The sequence below is a fragment of the Dermacentor variabilis genome, unplaced genomic scaffold (genome assembly GCF_050947875.1).
Source record: "Dermacentor variabilis isolate Ectoservices unplaced genomic scaffold, ASM5094787v1 scaffold_15, whole genome shotgun sequence".
Lineage (NCBI taxonomy): Eukaryota > Metazoa > Arthropoda > Arachnida > Ixodida > Ixodidae > Dermacentor > Dermacentor variabilis.
The window spans coordinates 8,176,093-8,199,257 of NW_027460313.1; the positions used below are offsets into that span (position 1 = coordinate 8,176,093).

General features: G+C 46.4%; 1 protein-coding gene across 2 annotated transcripts in view; it reads right to left on the reverse strand.

Moving 5' to 3' along the window:
* The window catches only part of Swt1 (Swt1 RNA endoribonuclease), a 130,521-nt gene that overhangs the window by 52,887 nt on the left and 54,469 nt on the right, over positions 1 to 23,165 (reverse strand). For both annotated transcript variants that reach the window (XM_075678032.1, XM_075678033.1), the window contains exon 13: positions 14,650 to 14,818. In XM_075678032.1, the coding sequence (XP_075534147.1) occupies positions 14,650 to 14,818 (169 nt within the window). The remainder of the gene's footprint in view (positions 1 to 14,649; positions 14,819 to 23,165) is intronic.

Below are 23,165 nucleotides of genomic sequence, written 5' to 3' on the forward strand. Positions count from 1 at the left end.
AAACGCGATGGAGACGATCAGCCCCCACCAGAACATAAGTTTAACAATGTAATCAAATGAAATAGGTAAACAACGCACAAAAATACATATCAGATGAAACGTAAGAAATATTATACAGTACTAAGCAGATTAAAAACTGTTAAAGCAAGCATTCAAGCATATGTAGGTTACACAACCAAGGGTTCGACGAAAGTTCGTCTGGTCAGGCATGCATGGAATGAAGAGAATCGCGGTCACTGACTAAGTCTGATTAATTATCCGACGTTTCGGAACCGCGTACGGGTTCCCTGTTCGCCGAGCTGGACAGGAAATCGTCACTTAGGTAGCCGGTGCGTGACGTAATGAGCGTGCGTACATGACAGGTATGGTCCCTGCTGTCCGGCTCATTGTAACTGGCGTCGATTGAATGACCAGCGATTCTGGCAGCCGCCGGAATGACATGTTCATTTCTTTGGCGACAGCAGTGGCACTGTCAGTCGATCTTGTGATTACACTCTTGCGACGCCACGTTTGTGGTCCTGTCTCTCACATATTCGTTAGCTGGCTCCGTAGCTTGCTGGTCGGGATGTGGTCAATGCGCAAGTCGTATTTCGAAAACATATGCGACAATGCCTCGCCGATTCCGTGGACGTACAGGTAAGGGATGGCTGCGCGTGCACAGAGTGTCGTGTTGCTCTGTGAGCTTGGCTGTAATATCAACTTCTCGGTCCTGCATATCAAACGACTTAGCTCGCGATGGGTCGTCCGTCATTCCATTTTTCAATGCATCGATCGCCACCTCAGCAGACGCGTCGGGCGCGTGTAACACTACGGACGTCTTGTGGGCGACTCGATGACAAGAACGTGAGGTAATGACCCGTGTGCGTTGGCTTCCTGTAAACCGAGAACGCCAGAGCGCCCTCATCCCAGCGTACCATTACATCCAAGAAAGCTAGGCAGCAAGTTGGCCCTCTCGCGTTCAACGGTGAACTGTTATGTGCGCATTCTTGCGCGTTCAGGCAGCTCAGCATGCGTGGAATGTCCTGCTTCTTCAAAATACAGACGCAGTCATCCACGCAGCCATAAAGAAAGCTAGGTGCCGGCTTGAATGTGGCAAGCCTTTTTTCTTCCAAGGCTTCCATTACTAGATCGGCCGTGGTAACAGATATTTGAAAATGCCGTGGCGCCGCCATTTGAAAATGACAATATGGGGCGCTATTCTCGACACGCATGGCGGCTGCACGGCCGGCATCATGGAGGAAGGAAACTGAAGAGAGGCCCCCCCCCCCCCCCCCCCGCGCACTAGGAGAAAAGTGTGGAGGACATGACGTAGTAGGTTCTCCTTTCTCTTGCTGTTTTTTTTTTTATTTATATGCTGTAGCGGCCAGGCTTTTCGGGCCACAATGGCGGCTTTGTTATGGCTCTGTGCGCTCACACGTGTTGCTTCGTAGGTTTCGTACCGTGGCAAAGGCGCCGTGCGGGCAGGTTTGCGTTGGTCTCCTCGTTTTGTTGCGCTGCGTTATCTGGACCGTGCTCTCCCGGATGTTGCTGTGGCCAGGTGGGACAGGAGGAACTAAAGTTCGTGAAGTGAACGCGCATGCAACGCTGTACGCAATGTACCGCGCCACGGCAATGGCAATCGACGAAGGAATATCTGCGGGAAATTTTGCCCTCTTTGGCGGAATCATGCTAACGTGCCATCGCAAGCTGAAACCAATGCGTTTAAGAATCTGTACAATGAACGCCTTGCAGGGCAGTGATTCCTGCATTTGACAGCGCATATGGTGCATTTGCGGCACGTAGAACGTACGTTACGAATGCATAGTTCGTGTTCAGTAACAACTTGCTTTTGTGCATATTAAAACACATGTTGCTTAACTGTTGCTTGTTCCTCGCAGTACTCGCGACAGCACGAAGTCTTTTAAGCAGAGCGCGTTCGAGGCTCATGCACACCTGCACAGGTGTACCTCAATATATGTGCAGATAGAGCGTACGTTAAGCAGAATATGTGCATTTTGCTACCCTCGGCACCGTGCACCTGCCAGCCGACGTTTTATCCTGGAAGATGGGAAAGAAGCGGCTGCTTTCACCAAAGGAACGAATCCTCCCTACCACAGGCGTATCTCATATGTGCTCGCGAGAAGCGCAGGGAAGTGAAGGTTAGCGGATGCGCTGCAAGAGTCGGTAAGGCTCCGCAGAACGTACGCCTGCGAACACATCAAACGGCTGTTCCATGGTCGCATGTAGGCCGGTTCTACGCGCGTTCTGTTCTGCACCGTGCGCCGGCTATCGCAAAACTTTGGTTCCGTGATGCTTCACTTATACCGTGGTAAGAAGGCACCTCAGGCCGCAGTCAATGAATATAAACGCGGAGTCAGAAATGACATTCTGCCTCCTCGGCGGCGCGCTGTCGCAGTGATGCGCGGCCACCCGAAGTTTGTTAAATAAAGCACGACGATTCCTCACGCGAGAATGTGTTTGTGCTCATAAACTCCAAATGGATCGCAAATGGGTCGGTGTGTCGTACGCACGTGTCTCCAGTGCGTTCTTGCAGTGCAGTGAGAATGCATACATTTTTTTCGTATCGCCAAACGTCCAGTTCGCAAGACCTATAGCCCAAGCAGAGAAAAGCAAGTAGAAGGCAGCGATAAAGGTGATCTCTTTTTTAAAAACACGCAAGAACTGGGCAGCGGCCGGTATCTGCGGTTGATGAGAACAGTTCAGTTGGCCGGCCTTATAATTAAGGCATGTTTATTTTCATGAAATCCTGTAAAAGCAGCCGATTCGTTATGAACTGTAAAAGCAGTTCGTTATGAACTACTTTCATCATGACTTTGGCAACGGTAATGTAATGAGACATCGCGATTGTATAGTATTGCTGCGGAGCGCGGGCACCCGAGCAGGCCGATTGCGCGCAGCGCGGCGTGGTCTCGCGAGAAATGGAAGCAAGGGAGGAGAGCTGGCCCGATCGGAGCAACGCCATGAGCAACGCCAACTTCCAGCTTCACTTTAGCTTCACAAAGAGTGACGTGAGGGCCTCCCCTGAGTTTCCTTCCTCCATGGCCGCCATTATCCGCCATGTTGACTCTCTGATTGGCTGCGGAGAGCTCACGTGCCTTGAAATTTGTGCCGGGAAACGTAAGTTTCGCAAAATGCAATTTTGCGTTTTTATCAAGATGACGAAACGTGACGTGGAGCTGCAAATTTTATCCACTAATACATTTTTTTTTTTGCTCCTTGGCAGCTATATGGCGACATTAGCACTTCAAAAAGAAAGTGAGCGGTAGCGCACGGAAGCCAGTGCAATGCATCTGCAATTTCGCGAATATGTGTTGGCGATCCAAGATAGCCGCCATGCCAGCTTGCTGATTCGCTGAAGGAATATGCTGTGGGGAGCGTCACAGGAAGGGCCGTTTCGTAAGCGTCAATTTGACGTTGCGTGACATTGCGCTGGGCCGCCATTGCAGATATTTTCCGCCATAATTTGTGGTGCGACGATCCGCGCGAATTATGCTAATGAGCAGCCATATGCAATGGTGGCCAGGAGGAATGCGTATCGCCACATATTCCCCGTCGTTTGGCGCTCTGAAAATCTTTTGTTCATAACGATTTTGTCCCCCCCCCCCCGAAGTTAGGTGGCGTACCCCCCTCCGCCACTCCTCATACACATTCCTAATGCGCTGACAAATCAATCTATTCAAAAGTCAACATTTTGATGCATTTTACAGCGAGAGCTGTATATGACTAACCTTACATAAGGATAGAAAGTTGGGCGGGTTGGTGCGGTAACACGATCTTGGATTGTAGCGCGAAGTGACACGGACACAGACTAGAAGCGCTCGTCCCGTCTGCTTCTAGTCTGTGTCCGTGTCACTTTGCGCTACAATCGAAGATCATGTTAACCTTACATAGTTTTTTCGTGATCCGTCAACAGAAAAAAAATCATCATGTGGGCCGATCCTGGTGATAGTGCAGAATGGGTCCAAGCGCAATGGCACATACCCCTGTGGGCTCGGGAACCTGTAACGCGCCCTTCGAAATCTTCGTGATGGAGCCAGGTATGGTGAGTGCTCAACACCTGCTTCACCACCGCCGCAGGTGGGCCCAGTATTGCACTATCTTCGGGATCGGCTCACGTATGGGGAGTGCTTAATGCCTGCTTCACCTCCGCCGCGGGTCGGCCCGACGGTAGTGCAATGCCGGGCCGACCCGCGGCGGAGGTGAAGCAGGCATTGAGCTCTCCGCATACGTGGGCCGATCCCGAAGATAGTGCAATACTAGGCCCACCCGCGGCTAAGGTGAAGCAGGCGTTAAGCACTCCCCATACGTGGGTGAAGCACTTTGCTTTTCGTTTGAGAGCTTTGACTGTCGTAAGCTCTCGCTGCCATTCCATCTTCACAGAGTGGAATGGTCAATTTTTTCACTCCTTTTGGATTGCGGTAGTTATCGGCATCTCCTGGGGTGTGAAGGCCAGTTTTCTCATCGATTCGGTGCCCGCGCGATTAACACGAGATGAGTTCAGCTGTCACCATCTATTCAACGATTATGCGCATCGCTGTTGCTTTGTTAGTTCAACCTTCTTTGTTTAGACTGATCTATAGGGACCACGAAAGGGTTTAGGTTTGTAGTCAGCGTGTCTGTATGCTCGAGGAACGAGTCGCGGCCGGAGAAAACGCCAGTTGCGTTAAACTTTTCCTTTTGCTTCATTATTTCCTCGAGTGACGGCTGGCCATGACACTGGCAGATCCTCGGAAGCATATACCCGCGATATATGGGTTAGATAAGGTGGAAAATAAGATAATGCGAAACAACGTCCATCATCAGACCCTGCAATAATCGTCAACCATAAGCAATATGATTGTCACCCGTTACCTCGTCTGGCTTTTCCCTAATTGTACAGCACTTTTCGTGCTGTAGACTGGAGAATAATTCCGAGTGTTTTGAATCCCGCTTCTACAGTTATCAGTGGAGCCGCCTCACGTAGCCTTTTCTCTGCTGTGCTAATGTGAGTGTTTTTACTAGTAAACCCTGGGAGTGTTAGCCAGCGCTGGCTAACACTCCCAGGGTTTACTAGTACACATAAATACCCAAGAAAGTGTATGGGGAAACAGCGCCGCGGTAGCTCAATTGGTAGAGCATCGCACGCGAAATGCGAAGGTTGTGGGTTCGGTTCCCACCAGCGGCAAGTTGTTTTTTCATCCACTTTAATTTCCATTAATTTATCGTTTCTTCATTCCATTTATTAAGCACAAGTAATTTTCCCTATGTTGTCCTTGGTGTCAGTGTTTGTTGGCTTCTCATGATATGACTAATAAAAATCGGGCCCCTCGGTTAACCCCCTTTCTTCTCGTTTATTTAACGAGGGTCTCGAACCCGGCAACATTGATGCCTTCAGGTAGCATATGTGGGTTTATTGACCAGTTGCCTTCGCCCAGAAAGATCACGTTCTCGTGACGACTGCGGCAACAAGGACGTTCCACGTCCGCCGCCAAGGTCTGTGAGTGGTGGCGCTGGCTAACACTCCCAGGGTTTACTAGTACACATAAATACCCAAGAAAGTGTATGGGGAAACAGCGCCGCGGTAGCTCAATTGGTAGAGCATCGCACGCGAAATGCGAAGGTTGTGGGATCGTTCCCCACCTGCGGCAAGTTGTCTTTTCATCCACTTTCATTTCCATTAATTTATCGTTTCTCTTTCATTTATTAGGCACAAGTAATTTCCACTATGTTGTCCTTGGTGTTTGTTGGCGTCTTATGATACGTCTGAATCTGAGGCGTTCTAACAGGCTCGGTCAACCACAAGTGGAAAAATCGAAGAGGCCCAACTGGATGCACGACACGTGACAAAGCGCAAGCAAGGCGGGGGGAAGGGTAGGAGGAACTCTTCTATTACACTGCAGCATGAGGGGAGAGCAGCGAGTGCGCGCTACTGTGATCAATCGCGCATCCCCTGCGCTAGCCGGCCTTGGCTACCGAAGAGATAGCAGAAGCGTTCACTCCCATCTGTTTGCGCTCTTCACGCCAGCGTTTAATAGCGAGCGTTCGCATTGACTGAGTGAGATCTGTCCATGTTTGACTGCGCGCGCGACACCATGCTATATAGTAAGCCTATGTTTACTGTTCAGCGGCACGCCGGACCGCTCCTCCGCTGACGCTCATCTAATAAATGTGGTCGCGGTCGCCTTCACTGGCGACCTCCACGACTGCAACCTAGACGACCGATAAAACTACTAACTTCGCTTAGTTGTCTGTATTACACTTTGCTACTGCTACCAATGCTTCGCCTTTCGGGCAAAACTGACTTTCTCGCGGCCTGTCAAGCAGAGAGGTGCGGCGAACACTTGGGGGCCGTATTTTGCAATATTTTTTTCCAGTCTGCTCGTTTCTTATCCACCACGGCGATTGGCCGATCACGGCGACAACGGAGGTGTGGTATCATGCGAGCCAATGACGAGAACTAAAACGAAAATGAAAATAATCGTCATAAAATACAACTCCTGATTAGATTGCATAGATCTGATAATATTATTATTAATCCCTTTGTCTTTAAAGAATAATTTGTGGGAGAAGGCACAAGTGGCAACTGTGGATCTGAGAGCAAATTTGTGCAGTATATTTACTGTGGTCACATACAGGCCAAGAATGCAGGAGAGGCTCCTCCCACAAAAGCACGCTAGCTGTGTCTGCTCTTCGCCTCTGCACGTGCAAAGGGCATACACCCCAGTGGCTCGGCTTGGCAACAATGAACCCGCCATGACCACACACTGAGAAACTTAAAACTCGATTAGGAGAGGAATCGTGCCTTGACCTCCCTGTAAGGGTAACCCAACTCCTTGTCACCTGCCCCCACTTTACCACCTTTCATGATGCAGGCAATGAATCAACGAATGTACAGCCTCCCATAGAACCCGTAGCAGTGCAATTAATGCTATGGGTCATAGACTTTCCATTTGTTGCAAGAGCACTTCAACACAAATTTACACTAAAAGAAAAATGTCATGCTCGTAATTACCTGAGAGCACGGTGTGGCATTGCTATGTTGTTGGCCACTGAACGCCATGCAGCTTTAAAGCCTCAGATCAAAATGTGAACACCAGAAATTGTACTCCCACTGGCAAACACATTAAATCCAAAGTGCATTCTATATTCTTTTAACTTGCATTTCTAACTTATGCAATAAGTCCTTTGATAGCACTGGAACTTACAATCAGCATAATTCTTCATAGCTGTGCATTGTTTTTTTACTTGCAGGATTTAGTTTCTTTTCCACTGTCTCCACAATGCAATTGCCTTCACAGCATCGTTTGGGATTTCTCCTCTGCGTGCCAAAAAAAAAAAAAAAAGACTTGCTACAAATAAAAGAAATAGAAATAAAAGAAATAGGAGGGTCTCTTGAAGACTCCCCAAAATCAGCACTAGCGACATTGGACTTTTACTGCTGCCAATACAGTAACTTTAAGAGCATTTGTAAGCATTTACATTGACCTGGTAACCCTTTTTCAGCTTGACAATGATGACTTAATGTAAGCGCTACTTGTTTTTCTAATACCAAGTCTCGCAGTCCCAAAAGAGGAGCACGTATCACAATGCACTTAAGCTAATGGGAGCTTAAGCTAATGGGCTGCATTTAGATGTTTTGCAATCAGTTACTTGCTAGAAATTATGGTCATCTTTCACTCACAACAATCACATCTGAAACAACAGTTACAACAGGATCATTGGCTCCATGGTAGCCTAATACCCTGCTTTGCTCTGTCGACAGGTTCCTTATGGGAAAGGTGAACACTCTAATGGTGTGCACAGCTGCAAAAAATCAGTGTAGAAGTCGGCCCTTGGTGATAAATGCACCCATTAATGGGGAATAAAAGCAACGGTTATGCAGTATGATTTACTTGAATAATGGCATATGTAATATATTTTAAAAATGGGGGGGGGGGGTGTTCACGTGACTGGCACATTTTGCTGATGTAAACAGAAGGGCACTCAGCAGAGAGACAATGATCTGGGTCAGTAGACATTCAACCAAACTGGAAATCAAAGTGCAGCCGAAACATTAAACTGTTCGTATCACAGTTCTGTGTCACCATCTACAGGGTATTTCATGTAACTTGAACAAAGGATTTTAAAAAAAGTGGTTAACCGCAGATGAATGAAACCACTGTCATATGGTTTGCCATTATATGGTGCTCCTTAGAGTATTTCTTATATTCCTCTTAATTAACTAGGTAAGATGAATTGTGCAAAATTTTTAACATTCACCTTAGGGACAAGTGCATTTCGTTGTGTTGTAGAGGGGATTCAGAAACAACCTATCCAATGTTTCGTGGCGATGTACATGCTGCATGGCGATTTTTTTCCTTATGTTTAAAGAAAGCCCTGCGAAATATGAAATAAAATCATGTGACTGCGTTCGTGCGCTATCGCGTTGCAGCGCTCTCAACCACGCTTTGTGCGAAAGAACCGTGCACGCAGACCGTGGTGAATAGAGTGGCCGCGGCTCCAGGCATTGGCTTCACAGTGCGTCAGCATCTTTGGCGGTGGCATGCGGAAAGGAAGCATCGCCGTTCCTGATAAGCAACAGGCTTGACGCACGGTTGAGAGCGCTCTAACACGATGGCACGCGAGCACACTCATGTGGTTTGATTTTATATTTCGCAGGGCTTTCTTCAAACGCCGAAAAATATCACCACGCAGCATGTACATTGCCATAGAAAATTGGATTGGTTGTTTTGAAATTCCCCCTACAATGTAATGAAACACATTTGACCCTAAAGGGAATATTAAGCATTTTGCATAATTCATCTTAGTTAAGTAACGAATTAAGCATAATATAAAAAATACTCTCAGGGGCAAACAGTCATCAGAGCACAAGGTCACCTTGCACTCTATATTTAGTATATATAGTAATATACTTCGTAAATGGCTTGCTGAACTATTCACAGCAGAAAATTTCCTACAGTGTAACGAAAACACTACTATGGGCTCTGCACTAATTATACAGTGCTTATGTCAGAATTCTGAGGTATCTAAATCGGCTTACACTGTACTTTGTGGTGTTAAAAAAGCAAGGCCAAAACTCTGTAATGAGAATTATCGTGAATGTGTCAAGCTTGTGCTCCAATTATCGCCCCATCTGTGTATTACCATTCTTTAGTAAGGTAATCGAAAAGCTAATAGAAAAACGTTTAACTAATTACCTTACAAAATTTAACATTCTCTCACCATTCCAATACGGCTTTCGCTCGGGTTACTTGACCGAACTGGCTCTCGTTGCTCTAACTGGTCAACTAAAACTAGCTATCGATGAAGGGAATTATGCAGCGTCAGTGTTTGTAGATTTAAGCAAAGCGTTTGAGAAAATAAATCACCGCATCTTATTTCGTAAGCTTGAATCATTGGGAATCACCGGCCCAGCGCTCTTGTTACTACAAAATTACTTAACAGACAGAATGCAAGTAGTAACCATTTCAGCCGTTCATTCTAAAACCATGTTCACTAATATTGGTGTGCCCCAGGGTTCCATACTGGGTCCGCTTTTGTTTTTATTATACGTGAATGATCTGCCTAACTGCCTGTCCTTTTCGAAATGTATACTTTATGCAGATGATACTACTATTATTAATTCCAATAAATGTATTACAACCTTAGTATCTAACCTTAATAGCGACTTACACAGCCTGATGGAGTGGTGCCAAACTAACCAGCTACAGATAAACCCGTCTAAAACAAAATTTGTTGTATTCACTTCCCACCAACGAACACTTCACTCCATTCCTCCTATCTTATTAGGCGGAAGTCCTATCCCTGCAAGTTTTTCATGCAATTATCTTGGCATAGAAGTAGACAAACATCTTAAATTTACTGAACACATAACCAAGCTAAAACAGAAGATTACCTAAGGGATTAGGGTACTTCTAAAAGCACGAAACATATTTGACCATCAAATATTACTATCATTATACTTTTCATTTATTCATTCCCACATTATTTACTGCGTTACTTGCTGGGGAAACACTTACGTAACCCATTTAAACTCATTGCAAATTCTACAGAATCAGGCTATTAGGATAATTACATTTAGCCCATATAATAACGCCTCATATCTTTTACGAACTAATCACATTCTTACAGTCACACAACTCGTTAAATATAATCTAGATACCTTTTTGTTCCGCCAAATCAATTACACACGATGTGATAGCATGTTACCACAGTCTTCTCTATTAAATACTAATATTACCAGGTTTGCAATAAATAGGAACTTCATTTTACCTAAAATCCATACTAATTATGGCAAACAGAGCGTCCATTTTTCATCTATCGCATTTTGGAACACACTACCAGTTTACATAAAAACACTTAAAATTCACGAATTCAAGAAACAACTAAAAGATTACATTATGTCGAATACTGATGCCTAGTCCATACTCATAACCATTCTTTCAGGGTCCCTTCATTTCATTTTCATTGTTATACCGTTAGGTTTCTGTTTTTGAATCACATATACATTCGAGCTAACAAATTCTACTGTGTTCGTCACGTCATCTACGCAGTTACTTCATCAGTTGTCAACGAGATTGTGTTACAGAGCTTTTTTTCATGACATTTATGCATATGTAATTCTTCAATCATGGTATTCATACTAAAACCTGTAATTTTTTAACAATTTGTTGAAAACTGCTGTACTTTTGTTTTATTACGTTTACTTTGTAAAGGAGGTCCCATTGCAGTCTTTGACTCCGGGACCTCCTCCTGAATATTAACAACTTGTAATCATTCTAATGATCTCAATAAAAACCGATTCTGATTCTGATTCTGATGGCAAGACTAGTGTACTGCCATTTGTTGTGCGCTGCTTTACTGAGTGGCTTGGATGCAACGTTCACTCTCCTCGGCCGCGCCTCTTCTCTCCGCAAAAGCTGCCTTTACGCATATCACGGCAGCTCGCTTATCACGTGACACCGCTTACGCATGCGTAGCACCGCCACCTGCTGCCTTCAAGACTGTTGCAGCAGCATGTTGACTATAGGAGGCCACAGTAGAGAGCTCTCGATAACCTTCAACCACCCGAGGTTCATTGCGCAAGCGTTTTAATCACATTAATTACACAAGCATTTTTGCATTCCTGCTCCAATGGAATGTGGCTGCCATGGCTGGGAATCAAACCCACAACCTCATTCTCAGTGGCACAGAAAAGGGGTTCTTATGCTCATGCACTCGCTTTTCTTAATTTTCTGTATTGACAATAAAGAAGGTGTTAAAGAGTCACAAAAACAAACCTACCAAACTATTAACCGTAAAATTTATAAAAATTCCATAGACATTAAAAAGGGGGGAGGGGGGTGTATGAATTCTTCTGAAGTTTACTTTTAGCATTCATCTTTTGTAGGATACGCCATTGTGATGATTTACCTTTAGATGCAGCACACGAGCTGCAGCAAACTAGGAACACCAAGGACTGAAAGTAACACACCGTTTTTAGATCACAGTGCCTTGTTCAGCAACTTTTCTGTGACTGATCTTACCTTCTTCTGCAACTTATCTGAATAAACTTGTAAAGTTGCTCGAAGCAGATAACCATACTTGGAATTTTGCGCTGCCACAGCAGGGCGACTTTGGTGCCATCACAATTCTTTCCTGTATGCATTCTGTTCGATCTTGCACAGTGGCACCCTCTAACACCTTGAGACTCGTTCTTGAAGAAGGCTTTTGCGGAATTGAACATTCGTAAAATTGCAGAACAGGCCCAAATCCACACACTTTACTAAAAATTTTCGGAGAGTTGACAGGTATGTAAAAACATGGTACTAATCAGTATTTTAGATGCCCGAAAATTGGCTAATCTAGTTTTGCTACGGTTCCTTTTTCTAATGGCGTATTTCTGTCCAAGGGCATTGGAAGCCCTTGGCAGCCGGGGAAGTGGGGGTAGTGCGAAGAATAAGAGAAGTGGTCACTTGCTGCTTGCCACTATGCTGAGTATCTGCAGTGGCAGTCATCTCATATCCTGGGTGGGTGCAGCCATGCCCTGCCTCACCACTTTCAACGACACAGTTTTTATCACATTCCACCAGACGCGATGCCAGTCAGGAGTAATCCCACAGGATGCGAGGGTTTGCCACCCTATGTTGCGCATCACTCTTCCGAAGCAACCATTCCAACACCCTCCAGAAAGCAGGCATCGTATTGCGGAGCAGGTTGCTTTGTGAAAGTGCTTGCAGAAACATATTCCAGATTGAAGCAGGAACTAGAAGACTCGAGACAGCATAACAGCATACCACAGTTTTCACTATGATCTTGTCGAGACAGAATCTACTATATAGTACAACTATGGAATGAGCCACACCTCCATGAAAAAAATACTCTTCTCACTATATAAAAAGTAAATACAAAATATTTATTTTTATTTTCTCCGAGGCTAAAAGCTTTGCGTATGAACTGCCAATGAAGCCGCTTCCCCTACTTACACCATTGCCCGTTCGTGCACACTGGCTATCGCTAAAAAGCCGACATATCACTACTTGCAACAGCACGAGATTAATAATGGTTGCTTTGTGCACAGCTTTGCCCTGTGAAACTAGCTGTAACAAAGCGTTGATGGAAAACCCTCAATGACATGGTCCCATTACACAGCCATTAACCCTCCTCCATTCATGCTCTTATATTTTTCACTACATTCCCATCCACGATGTGATTTGCAAGCAAAGACAAGAATATGGGAATCCATAAAATGGGCATGTTTGTACATTCAACTCCACCACTTCTATAAGAATGTGATGTGTGGTGCGCGACATGGTGTGGTGATCGGGACGGCCAGGAGCAGACAACGCTGAGTGCACGCGCGCCGAGGTGGAAGAAGGAAAACAATTACGCCGAAGAGCGTCTGGCACGAGAACGCGCGGCGCATGAAAGACAACAAAAAGAAGAAAAGCAACCAATTAGAAAAGAACACGGGGCGTCAGGCAGCCAATCCGAGAATGCCGAATCGGCCAGACAAGAAGAAAAAGCGTGATGCGCTGGCAGAAGGAGAGGACACGCAGGGAGACGCCTGGGAGACGCCAGGAGAGTCCCAGGAAGCGACGGCAGGAGGAGGTCAACCACCGGAGCGGGCGTTGAAGACGGGCCGTCGGGTTCCGGACCCGAGCCCACCAGGACTTCACTCGACCGGGGCCTCCTGCCAACCTGTTCCTGTGCGTCGCCCGTCCACCCAAGCGTGCCGTCAGCTCCTCAACGCCGGTGAGCTTCTGCGCCAGCGGGCAGGACGAGAACAGTCGGGCTACGGGCCCGAGTTCTACGCCAGCTGCCCGGCCAGAACGCCGCCCCGTCTGTCGTGCCGCCTGCTGCCCGAGGCCGGCGTTCGAGCTTCTGTGCCCGTGGGGCGAGACAAGAGCAGTCGGGCTACGGGCCCGAGCTCTACATCCAGCTGCCCGGCCAGAACGCCGCCGCCGTCTAGTCGCGCCACCAAGCCGCCTGCTTTACCTCGCCTAGCCAGAGCTGGCGCGCTCCGGTCACCCGGTCGGTCAACGTACACCGCGACCTCTGGTGAGACCGGCGCGCCTCCTTTCACCAGCTTGTCGCCGCATCGCCGCGTCGAGACTGTTACGCGTCCCCGCCCTCGTGGCAAGCCCGGACTCGCGCACCCGTTAACCTCATGCAAGCCCTATGTGTGTTCTTTGCCACAATGTCTTCTTGAGTGTTTGTCTTAGGCATGCTTTCCATTTCCTTCTATTTGCTTTATGCCTCTTTTTAGTTTGATTAAAAGTCTTTGTGTGTGTGTTCAAACCAACGGCTTTGTCCTCAATTGGGTTCTCAGAGGCTCCGCGTAAGAGAACTAACCGAACCATTGAGCACACGAACCTTTGCTCCATATTAGGGTCATCACAAAGAGATTGCAGTCTTGTTGTGGTGGCAAAAAGTGGCACAGCATGGTTTTATCAGCGGTATTGCACAAGCAGATGTCTTTCCTTTTATCTAATGAGGTGTAACCACTTCTGCCATGTGAGAAAGGAAAGGCTGGCACCAGCAAATGCGAGAAAATAAAGATGCAATACACCATGCCAACACAATCAATCAGATTTTGTTTTTCACCAGCTTGAGTGCAGGTATTGCCTTCTTGCATGGATTCATTATCAATGTGAGGCCATTACGTGTCTTATGAAAGAAGCCTTGTACGTGCACTCTCCACATCTGGGAAAGATAGCCAATAATTTCCCCTGTTTTAAGATACACAGGGCACAAACACTGGAATAACACGTGCCTATATACAAAATCTGTAATCTAATTTCCATAAAAACTTTTTTTTCACATGTTTGTGTATACCTTTATCATACTCTTAAATATGCTCAGCAATATGCAAAATACACCAGTGAATCATTTACATTTCATGTTGTACAGGTGTCTTTCTACGTACCCTGCATGTCTTAAAGCACAGAACACCAGGATTGAATAGATGAATAAGCAGGGCCGACATTTTGTAACATTCCATTTAACTTTTTCTATTATTTTCTTTACACACATCATGTCAACTAGGTGATCACAGGGATAATAACAGCATCAGAGCCAATGACGAAGTGCAAAGATTAAAAAAAAAAAATTTAATGGACTGTTAGAAAATACGACCCCCAGTGCTTGGCTCTTCCCACAAAAGGCAACATGAACATGCCAGAGGCTCACCCATCTGAATCATGCCGTCGAGCAGCGCTGCCTGCAGCTGCTGCTTGCTGCAATCCCAGGAGATCCCCACTCAGCTTTTCGAGCCGTGCCACATTTTCAGCCAGCTGGGGGTAGTGACACTGCATCTCGGAGCACAGCTGGATGGCCAAGTCGGTGATTTGGAGAACCTCTGCATACAGGGAGACCTCGCTGACAAAACGGCCAAGGAGCGCAAGGGCCACTTGGCTTCTGTATAGCAGCCGCAGCTGGGTGAACAACCTAGAATGTCGGCCAATTTATGGAGCTTAAATGCCAAGTGCACGGAAATTTTGGACAGTGCCAAAAGGTTATGCAGTAAAACCTCGTTAATTTGACCCTCATTAATTTAAAAAGCTGGATAATTCGGACTCGCCCTTTGGTGAATGAATGAATGTGTGGTTTAGTGGCGCAAGGGCCAGATATGGTCCAAGAGCGCCAAGACAGTGTTAGTGATTTAGCGGTGGAATGATGAGTACTGTGAAGAAGATGTGACTTGGCTGTAAAAGGGCCTAAAAATAGTCGCAGTAAAGTGCGTAAAATCTACGTGCTATAAAATTATGGTGATGACTAATGACGAATACTATGAACATAGAATGCATTGGGAAAAATGATGCAATGTGCAAAATATGTGAGATGCTAAAATTTTCTAAGAGCACTACTGCCTGGCCAGAGCCCTAGAACCCAAGGGACGAGAGGCATGTGCTATACGAAACAACTATCAGAGCGCTATCCTCTATAGAGAGGAGGCGCTACGAACGTATGGGCTAATTATATGTAATACAACATCTTTCAGGAAACCTAGGGCTGCGCTGGTATCAAAGAGCGGTTCTGAACCGAGTAACATAACAGGATGAAGGGGGATGTGCTGCCGGTATGCTAAGGGAAAATGTTTCTTTCTGTCATATTCAGCTTCCCGACACTCCAGGAGGACGTGGAGGACGGTCAGCCTCTCCCCGCATCTACCACAGGTTGGAGGCTCATTTCCAGTGAGTAAAAAGTTATGCGTGCCAAAAGTGTGTCCTATTCTTAGACGACAGAATAGGACATCTGTCCGGCGTGATTTTGTTACAGGAGGCCAGAAACCTAATTGTGGCTTTATTACATGCAGCTCATTATTTGTTTCCAGGTCCCACAAGCGTTGCCAGTAGTTTCGCAGTTTCCTTCTTAAGAAAGGCTTCAGGTCTGCAACAGGGACTGCAGCGGTAGAATTAACCATGTGTGATGCAATTGATGTGGCCATCTGGTCCGCTAGAATGTTACCCTGGATGCCCCTATGGCCAGGCACCCAGCATATAATCACATGCTGGTTAGATACATATGCTTTACATAGGACGGAAAAGAGTTCAATTATTATAGGATTTTTGTGCTTACAGAACGATATCAAAGACTTCACAACACTTAGGGAGTCCATATATATAACTGATTTTTTGAGTTTCGATTTCCTTATATGCTTCACGGTCGACAATATTGCGTAGGCCTCAGCCGTGAAGATACTAGTTTCCGGATACAGTAAATCGGATTCCGAGAAAGATGGACCGACGGCTGCATAGGACACCCCGTCGCGTGACTTCGATGCATCTGAGTAGAACTCCGTGCAGGAGTATTTGTACTGGAGTTCCCAGAAATGCATTTGGATTTCAATCTCTGGAGCATGCTTTGCGACTTCCATGAAAGATATATTGCATTGTATGAGCTGCCACTCCCAAGGAGGTAGCAGCTTGGCTGGATGCATTAGGCAAAACTCGAGGAGTGGAACATGCATTTCTTCACTAAGCTCCCTCACACGCAGCGAGAAAGGCTGTCTTACAGAGGGACGATTGGGAAAGAGTGCAGCATATGTCATGTCATTAACGGTATTAAAACAGGGATGTTGAGGATTTGAGCGGACTTTCAGAAAATATGTTTGGCTGATGTATGTTCTCTGCAGATGAAGTGACCACTCATTTGATTCTGCATATAAACTTTCAATGGGACTTGTTCTGAAAGCTCCAGTGGCCAGTCGGATTCCTAGATGGTGGACCGGATCTAGCATCTTTAGCGCGCTCAGGGCTGCAGAATGATAGATCACGGCACCGTAGTCCAAGCGTGATCGAATGAGGCTCTTGTAAAGATTCATTAAACATTTCCTGTCGCTGCCCCATGTTGTGTGGGATAACACTTTAAGTAAGTTCATTGTTTTTAAACATTTGACCTTGAGGTACTTTATGTGTGAAATAAAAGATAATTTAGAATCAAGTATGATGCCTAAGAACTTGTGTTCTTTGTTCACAGGAATTCACTGACCATACATTTCGATACTGGGTTCTGCAATGAGCCCTCTCTTTCTTGTGAAAAGCACACAAGAACTTTTGCTGGGGTTAACTTTAAATCCGTTTTCTTCTGCCCATTTGGACACTTTGTTCAAGCCCTGCTGAACTTGCCTCTCACATACTGTAAGGTTGCAGGATTTGAAACCTATCTGTATGTCGTCTACGTAAACAGAATAAAAAATGGCTGGCAGTAATGAAGCACGAAGGGTGTTCATTTTCACAATGAAGAGCGTGCAGCTAAGTACACCTCCTTGAGGTACACCAGTTTCCTGTATAAAAGGTCGCGACAATACATTGCAGACTTTCACGCGGAATGTACGGTTGGACAAATAGCTTTCTATTAGGACGAGCATATTGCCACGGATGCCAATTCCCGACAAGTCTCTCAAGATTCCATAGCGCCACATAGTGTCGTACGCCTTCTCCATATCGAGGAATACGGATAGGAAATATTGTTTATGTAGAAAGGCGTCGCGAATGCTTCCCTCAATGCGCACAAGGTGGTCGGTTGTGGACCGCCCTTCTCTGAAGCCACACTGAAAGGGATCGAGCATATTGTTGAGTTCAAGGAAATGTACAAGTCTGCGGTTAGCCATTTTTTCAAAAAGCTTACAAAGACAATTTGTAAGAGCTATCAGACGGTAACTTGCTGCCAAGGAAGGGTCTTTACCCTGCTTAAGAACAGGGACCACAATCGCTTCTTTCCAAGTGGATGGGAGGTATCCCGTAGCCCAAATAGCGTTGAAAAGCGTGAGTAGTGTAAGTTTGGTGTCAGTATGTAAGTTTCTGATCATTTCGTACATGACTCTATCAGGTCCCGGTGCAGAGCTTTTGCATGTGTTCAAGGCGGCTCTCAACTCAGCAATACTGAAAGGCCGGTTATAAGGTTCATTCTGTTTGGATTTTCGTATTATTGGCTTACATTCTTCTATTTGTTTGTATTTCAAAAAGGATTGCGAATAATGGTTTGAACTCGACACGCTCTCAAAGTGTTCCCCAAGTGAGTCTGCCTGATCTTTCAGTGTTTCACCTTGTGTGTTTACCATAGGAAGTGAATATGTTTGTCGCCCTTTTATCCTATTAACCCTGTTCCAGACTTTGGCCTCATCTGTATAGGAGTTGATACCGGATAAAAACTTCTGCCAACTCTCTCTTCTGGCCTGTCGGCGGGTTCGCCTGCCTTGGGATTTTACTTTTTTTAAATTGATAAGATTCTCCGCAGTAGGGGAGGCGCGTAGCAACCCCCACGCTTTGTTCTGTTTCTTACGAGCGATCCTACAATCATCGTTTCACCACGGGACACGCCGTTTGCATGCCAAGCCATTTACTTGTGATATACATTTAGTCGCAGCATCTATTATGAAGGCTGTAAAATATTCCACAGCAGCATCAATTCCTAACGAGGACATGTCATCCCATGATATGCTAGTTAAGTTTCGGAGTTTCTCCCAGTCTGCTGTGTCAATCTTCCACCTAGGAGCCTGTGGTGGATATTTGTTTTCTTTAGGTGTTCGTAGCAGTATGGGGAAGTGGTCGCTTCTGTAAGGATTGTTTGTAACTTCCCATTCAAGTTCAGGCAGAATAGAAGGAGAAACTGTGCTGAGATCAATTGAAGAAAAGGTTTTGTTGGCAAGACAATAATATGTGGTTCCTTTCTTATTCAGAATGCACGCACCAGAAGAGAAAAGGAATTGTTCAACAAGTCGTCCTCGCGCATCTATACGAGGGTCGCCCCACAGGTAGTTGTGTGCATTGAAATCGCCAAGAACAATATAAGGTTCTGGCAATTCATCTATAAAGGTCTGAAATTCATGTTTGCTAAGTTTGTAATGGGGGGGTATATAAAGCGAGCAAATAGTGGTTAGTTTGTTCAGCAACACAACTCGAGCCGCCACTGCTTCAAGGGCTGTTTGTAGCTGTAAATGTTGACACGCTATGTTCTTTTGAATTACAATTGCAACACCGCCCGATGATGCGATTGCATCTTCGCGATCTTTGCGAAAAGTAACATGCTGTCGGAGAAAGTTTGTGTGTTGTGGTTTTAGGTGTGTTTCCTGTAGACACAGCACTTTTGTATTGTGTTTATGGATGAGTTCTTGCACATCATCAAGGTTCCTAAGAAGGCCTCTGACATTCCATTTAATAATTTGTGTATCCATTTTAAAAGCAAATTGGTGCTGTGTGTAAGGAAACAGAAGTGATGCCTTAGATTACAGAGCTCTTTCGAGGCCCTGTAACCAGGGTTCTGCCCTTTCTGGAGCGTTCGAGGGAGCCTCGCCGCTCCTTAGGCGTTTGGTGCGCCTTGAGGACAGGTGTAGTGTCCATTGCCTCTTGTGAGGTGCCAGACACGTGCTCTTGTGAGCGAGAAGTTACCAGGGAGAGTCCCGCCTTGGAGGGCAAGACCCCTGCGCCCACCAGCCCAGAGGTCGATGGGGTTCCCTGGGGGATTTGGCTGCGCCGGCCGTTGCCAGAGCTGGAAAGGACCTGGGAGGGTGAGGTAGCCTCGGCTGCGCCCACCTTCGGGGTCGATGGTCCCTTCCCCTCGGTTGACGGAGCAGCGCTAGCTGCAACCGCCGCGGGGGCAGATGGCGTAACTGCTGACTCACTGACTGTGGGCCGGACAGCTGCTGGAAGCCTTTGTGTCGCTGCCCCCTGACGCGTCACATCGGCAAAGCTTTTCTTGGGCAGGTATGAAACCCGCCTGCTAGCCTCTTTGAAAGTGATATTTTCTTTAACTTTTATGGTCACTATTTCTTTTTCTTTTTTCCAAGATGGGCAGGACCGCGAATACGCGGCATGCTCGCCATCACAGTTGACACAGTGTGGGGTATTCTGGCATGTTTCAGAGGAGTGTTCGTTTTCACTACACTTGGCACAAGTCATCCGGCCTTGACAGTTCTGTGAGCTGTGGCCGAACCTTTGACACTTGAAGCATCTCAGGGAATTTGGCGCACATGGCCTAACACGAATCTTGGGGTACCCGGCCTCGATGGTGTCGGGCAGAACACTAGAGCCGAAAGTAAGTATTAGGTGTTTTGTTTGAATTTCTTTCCCTTCCCGCCTCATCTTAATTCGTTTGACACTGATGACGTTCTGATCACTCCAGCCCTCCAGGAGTTCAGTTTCAGATAGCTTTAGCAAATCAGCATCGGAGACGACGACGCGCGTGGTATTCATGGTACGGTGTGGGGTAACTGTAACCGGAACATCGCCAAAGGACACTAGTTTAGGTAGTTTTTCATGCTGTTTCTCATTACGAAGCTCCAGTAGGAGATCGCCGCTTGCCATTTTCGACGCTTTGTAGCCAGGTCCAAAGACTTCAGTCAGGGATTTCGATACCAGAAAAGGTGAGATCATTCTCACCGTCTTTCCAGATTGATCAGAGTGGACGACGTGAAAGCGGGGAAAGTTACATGTTCGGTTGCCTGAAAATTGAAAGACTTCGGTGCGCCCTCGTTTAGGAGGGCGATCAGGAAGTGGGGGAAAAGAATTTTCCATGAATAGGCATAATAAATTCGGCAACAGCGCCGACCGCCCACCATGGAGCCCAACGAAGGGGACGCGGCAGAGCTTGCATGCAAGTCTGCACGACGCCAGTCGTACGCCGCCAGTCGTACGCCGCCACTATAACCAAATATGGTGCACCCAAGATTGGATAGCCACACAGGGTTATCCTTGCCGCCAAGAAGAAGGAAGTAAATAGAAGAGAGAAGGAGACAGGAAAGGTGGAAAGTAAGGGAAAGACGTAGGTTGTAGGGAGAGAGAGACAAGAAAAGGCGACTGCCGATGTCCTCCAGGTGGGTCAGTCTGGAGGTGCCGTCTATGTGAAGCCGAGGCCGAAGAGGTGTGTTGCCTCCGCCGGGGGGCCTTAAAGGTCCAAACACCCAGCATCGGCTCAACTCCCAGGATGCCCTTTTCCCCAGACACGGCTAAGCCGCGCATGGCTACACGCGGGAGGGTCCAACCCTCGTGTGCTCGGGTACGTGGTGTCGCAACACACCAAACGCCTGCTGACGCAGACGCCCCTGCGGGGTGACCCTTTGGTCCTGGTAGGCGTATGCATTATTTCATGCAACGAAACTCTTGTTAATTGGCCGCACATTGGTTAATTTGGACAACTCTCGGGGCTTGGCAAGTGCGCAGCACTGCAAATGTGTGACGCAAAAGAGCAAAAACATCGTTAGCGTCCACAGAAACGAAGCAGTGAATTTGGCATCGCCATAGTCATCAGTGAAAATCGTATGTGAATGACAGTAACGTCAGAATGCTTTGTGTCTATTTGTGCCTTTAAAGCCTTGATTCTTGCATTTACCGAGGCGCATAGCACCGCATTGGCCGGGTGCCTTCATGACTTCACAGTCGCCATCCAAGATCACGTCGACAGCGGCCATGGTTTCGTCTGCAGTTGCAGGTGTCGGTAGTTTCGTTTTCACTCAGTGCAAAGCTGTCGAAGGTGAAGAGCACTGTTTCACATCACGATGGGCAGCAACCTGGCAACACTAGCAAGAAAAAATAATCGGGATGTGTGCTCAGCAGTGAAAAGCGTGTCTCAGATCACGCGCACTGTGCCCGTGCTACAAAAGAAGTCGCGAGGCCTTTGCCACTGCAAGTGCTAATCGGACACAAGATGACGAGAATTGCAGCTTCCGCACTGCTTTTGTGCAAACTAGAAACAGGATTTGCTGATTCATTCAGTAAATAAAAGTGTTGACGTAGTAAGCATTTGTTTATTGTTTTCTTGATATTGATAATTAGACATTTGGTTAACTCTGACTTTTTTTTGGCCTGTGAAATCCGAATTGCTGAGGTTATACTATATGCTCAATTTCATACATAGTAGGCAATCATAGTAAAGCTAGAAAGACTTGTTTCCCTGCTTGCACCCGAGGCCAACAATATAGTACATTGTATATGACAGACTGACAGACAAAGAACTTTATTGACAAGGTCCTGAGAAGCCCCTGCCATGAAAAAAATAAAATTATGCAGATCCTACACACATGCTGAAATTAATGTGAAGTGCAGCTTTCATGAATTTATTACTGAAATGCTATAAATGTTCCCATTTCGTTCCTTTGTGTTTGGCATCAGGGAAACTGGCGCACACATGCGCTCTCACTCACCCATGCTACACAATGCGACAAACCTTATTTGGGTTACGTTTCCTCATTTCTTCTTATTTATTTTAAATGTACTGGCTGCTTTTTGGCCGATCACCCGTTGTGCGTATGTGCCCATTGTATGGAAATCATCACCATCATCAACAAGCGGTGATGATGTGCCTCCCGCTTCTACGTGAATCCCTTGTTGTGGGTATGTGGCATAGTACAGAAATCATCATCATAATTAACACGTGGCCATGCTCCTTGGCTAATCCTACATTGTGGGTATGTGTCATAACATGAAAATCAGTCATCATCAATGCACAGTGATTATCTCGGAGATAGCTGGTGTTGTCACAATATGAACCGCCCACTTGAACAATCTGCTGTTGTGGGCATGTGCTATTGCACTGCCCGCTTCTTAGGTATGTGCCATTGTATGGAAATAATAATAATATCATCATCATTATAACAAGTGGACACACTTCTTGGCCGATTCCTCGTTGACGTTACTTGCCACAGTAGGAAATCGTAATTACCATCAAGACAGTGGCGGTCATCTCAAATAGTCACTCGGTGGCACGATATGTACCACCCGCTTCTTCGCCAATCCCCCATTTGGGTAAGCGCCCATAGCATGGAAATCATCATAATCAACACGAGCCGACCACCTGAAGGAGCTAGTTGGCGTTGCCACGAGAGAAACGTTCATGCGCTGGCAGCCCGAGGTTGTAATCCTGGCACGGACAGCATTTTTTTCTTTAAGTGAGGTTGAATCTACTCGGCGAGCACAGGCACGTACCCAGGATTTCTTTTTTGGGGAGGGGGGGGGGGGGGCAACCCAAGATAACTCTTTCTATGGCAATGAGGGAGGGGGGGAGGTAGCTTTACTAGTACAAATGTGAATTATGCCCACCATTCGCCATAAAGATACGTAAACCCGCAAAAGAGAATTGAAATAAGGGGTATCTCACAGGTACGCTTGTGTGATACACCTCTCCTTTACTTGGCAAACAAGGAACCACGTCAAATGGACTCGCACATGACAGAAGTGCAGGAAGAGCCCTGCCAAGAGCAAGTAAACAAG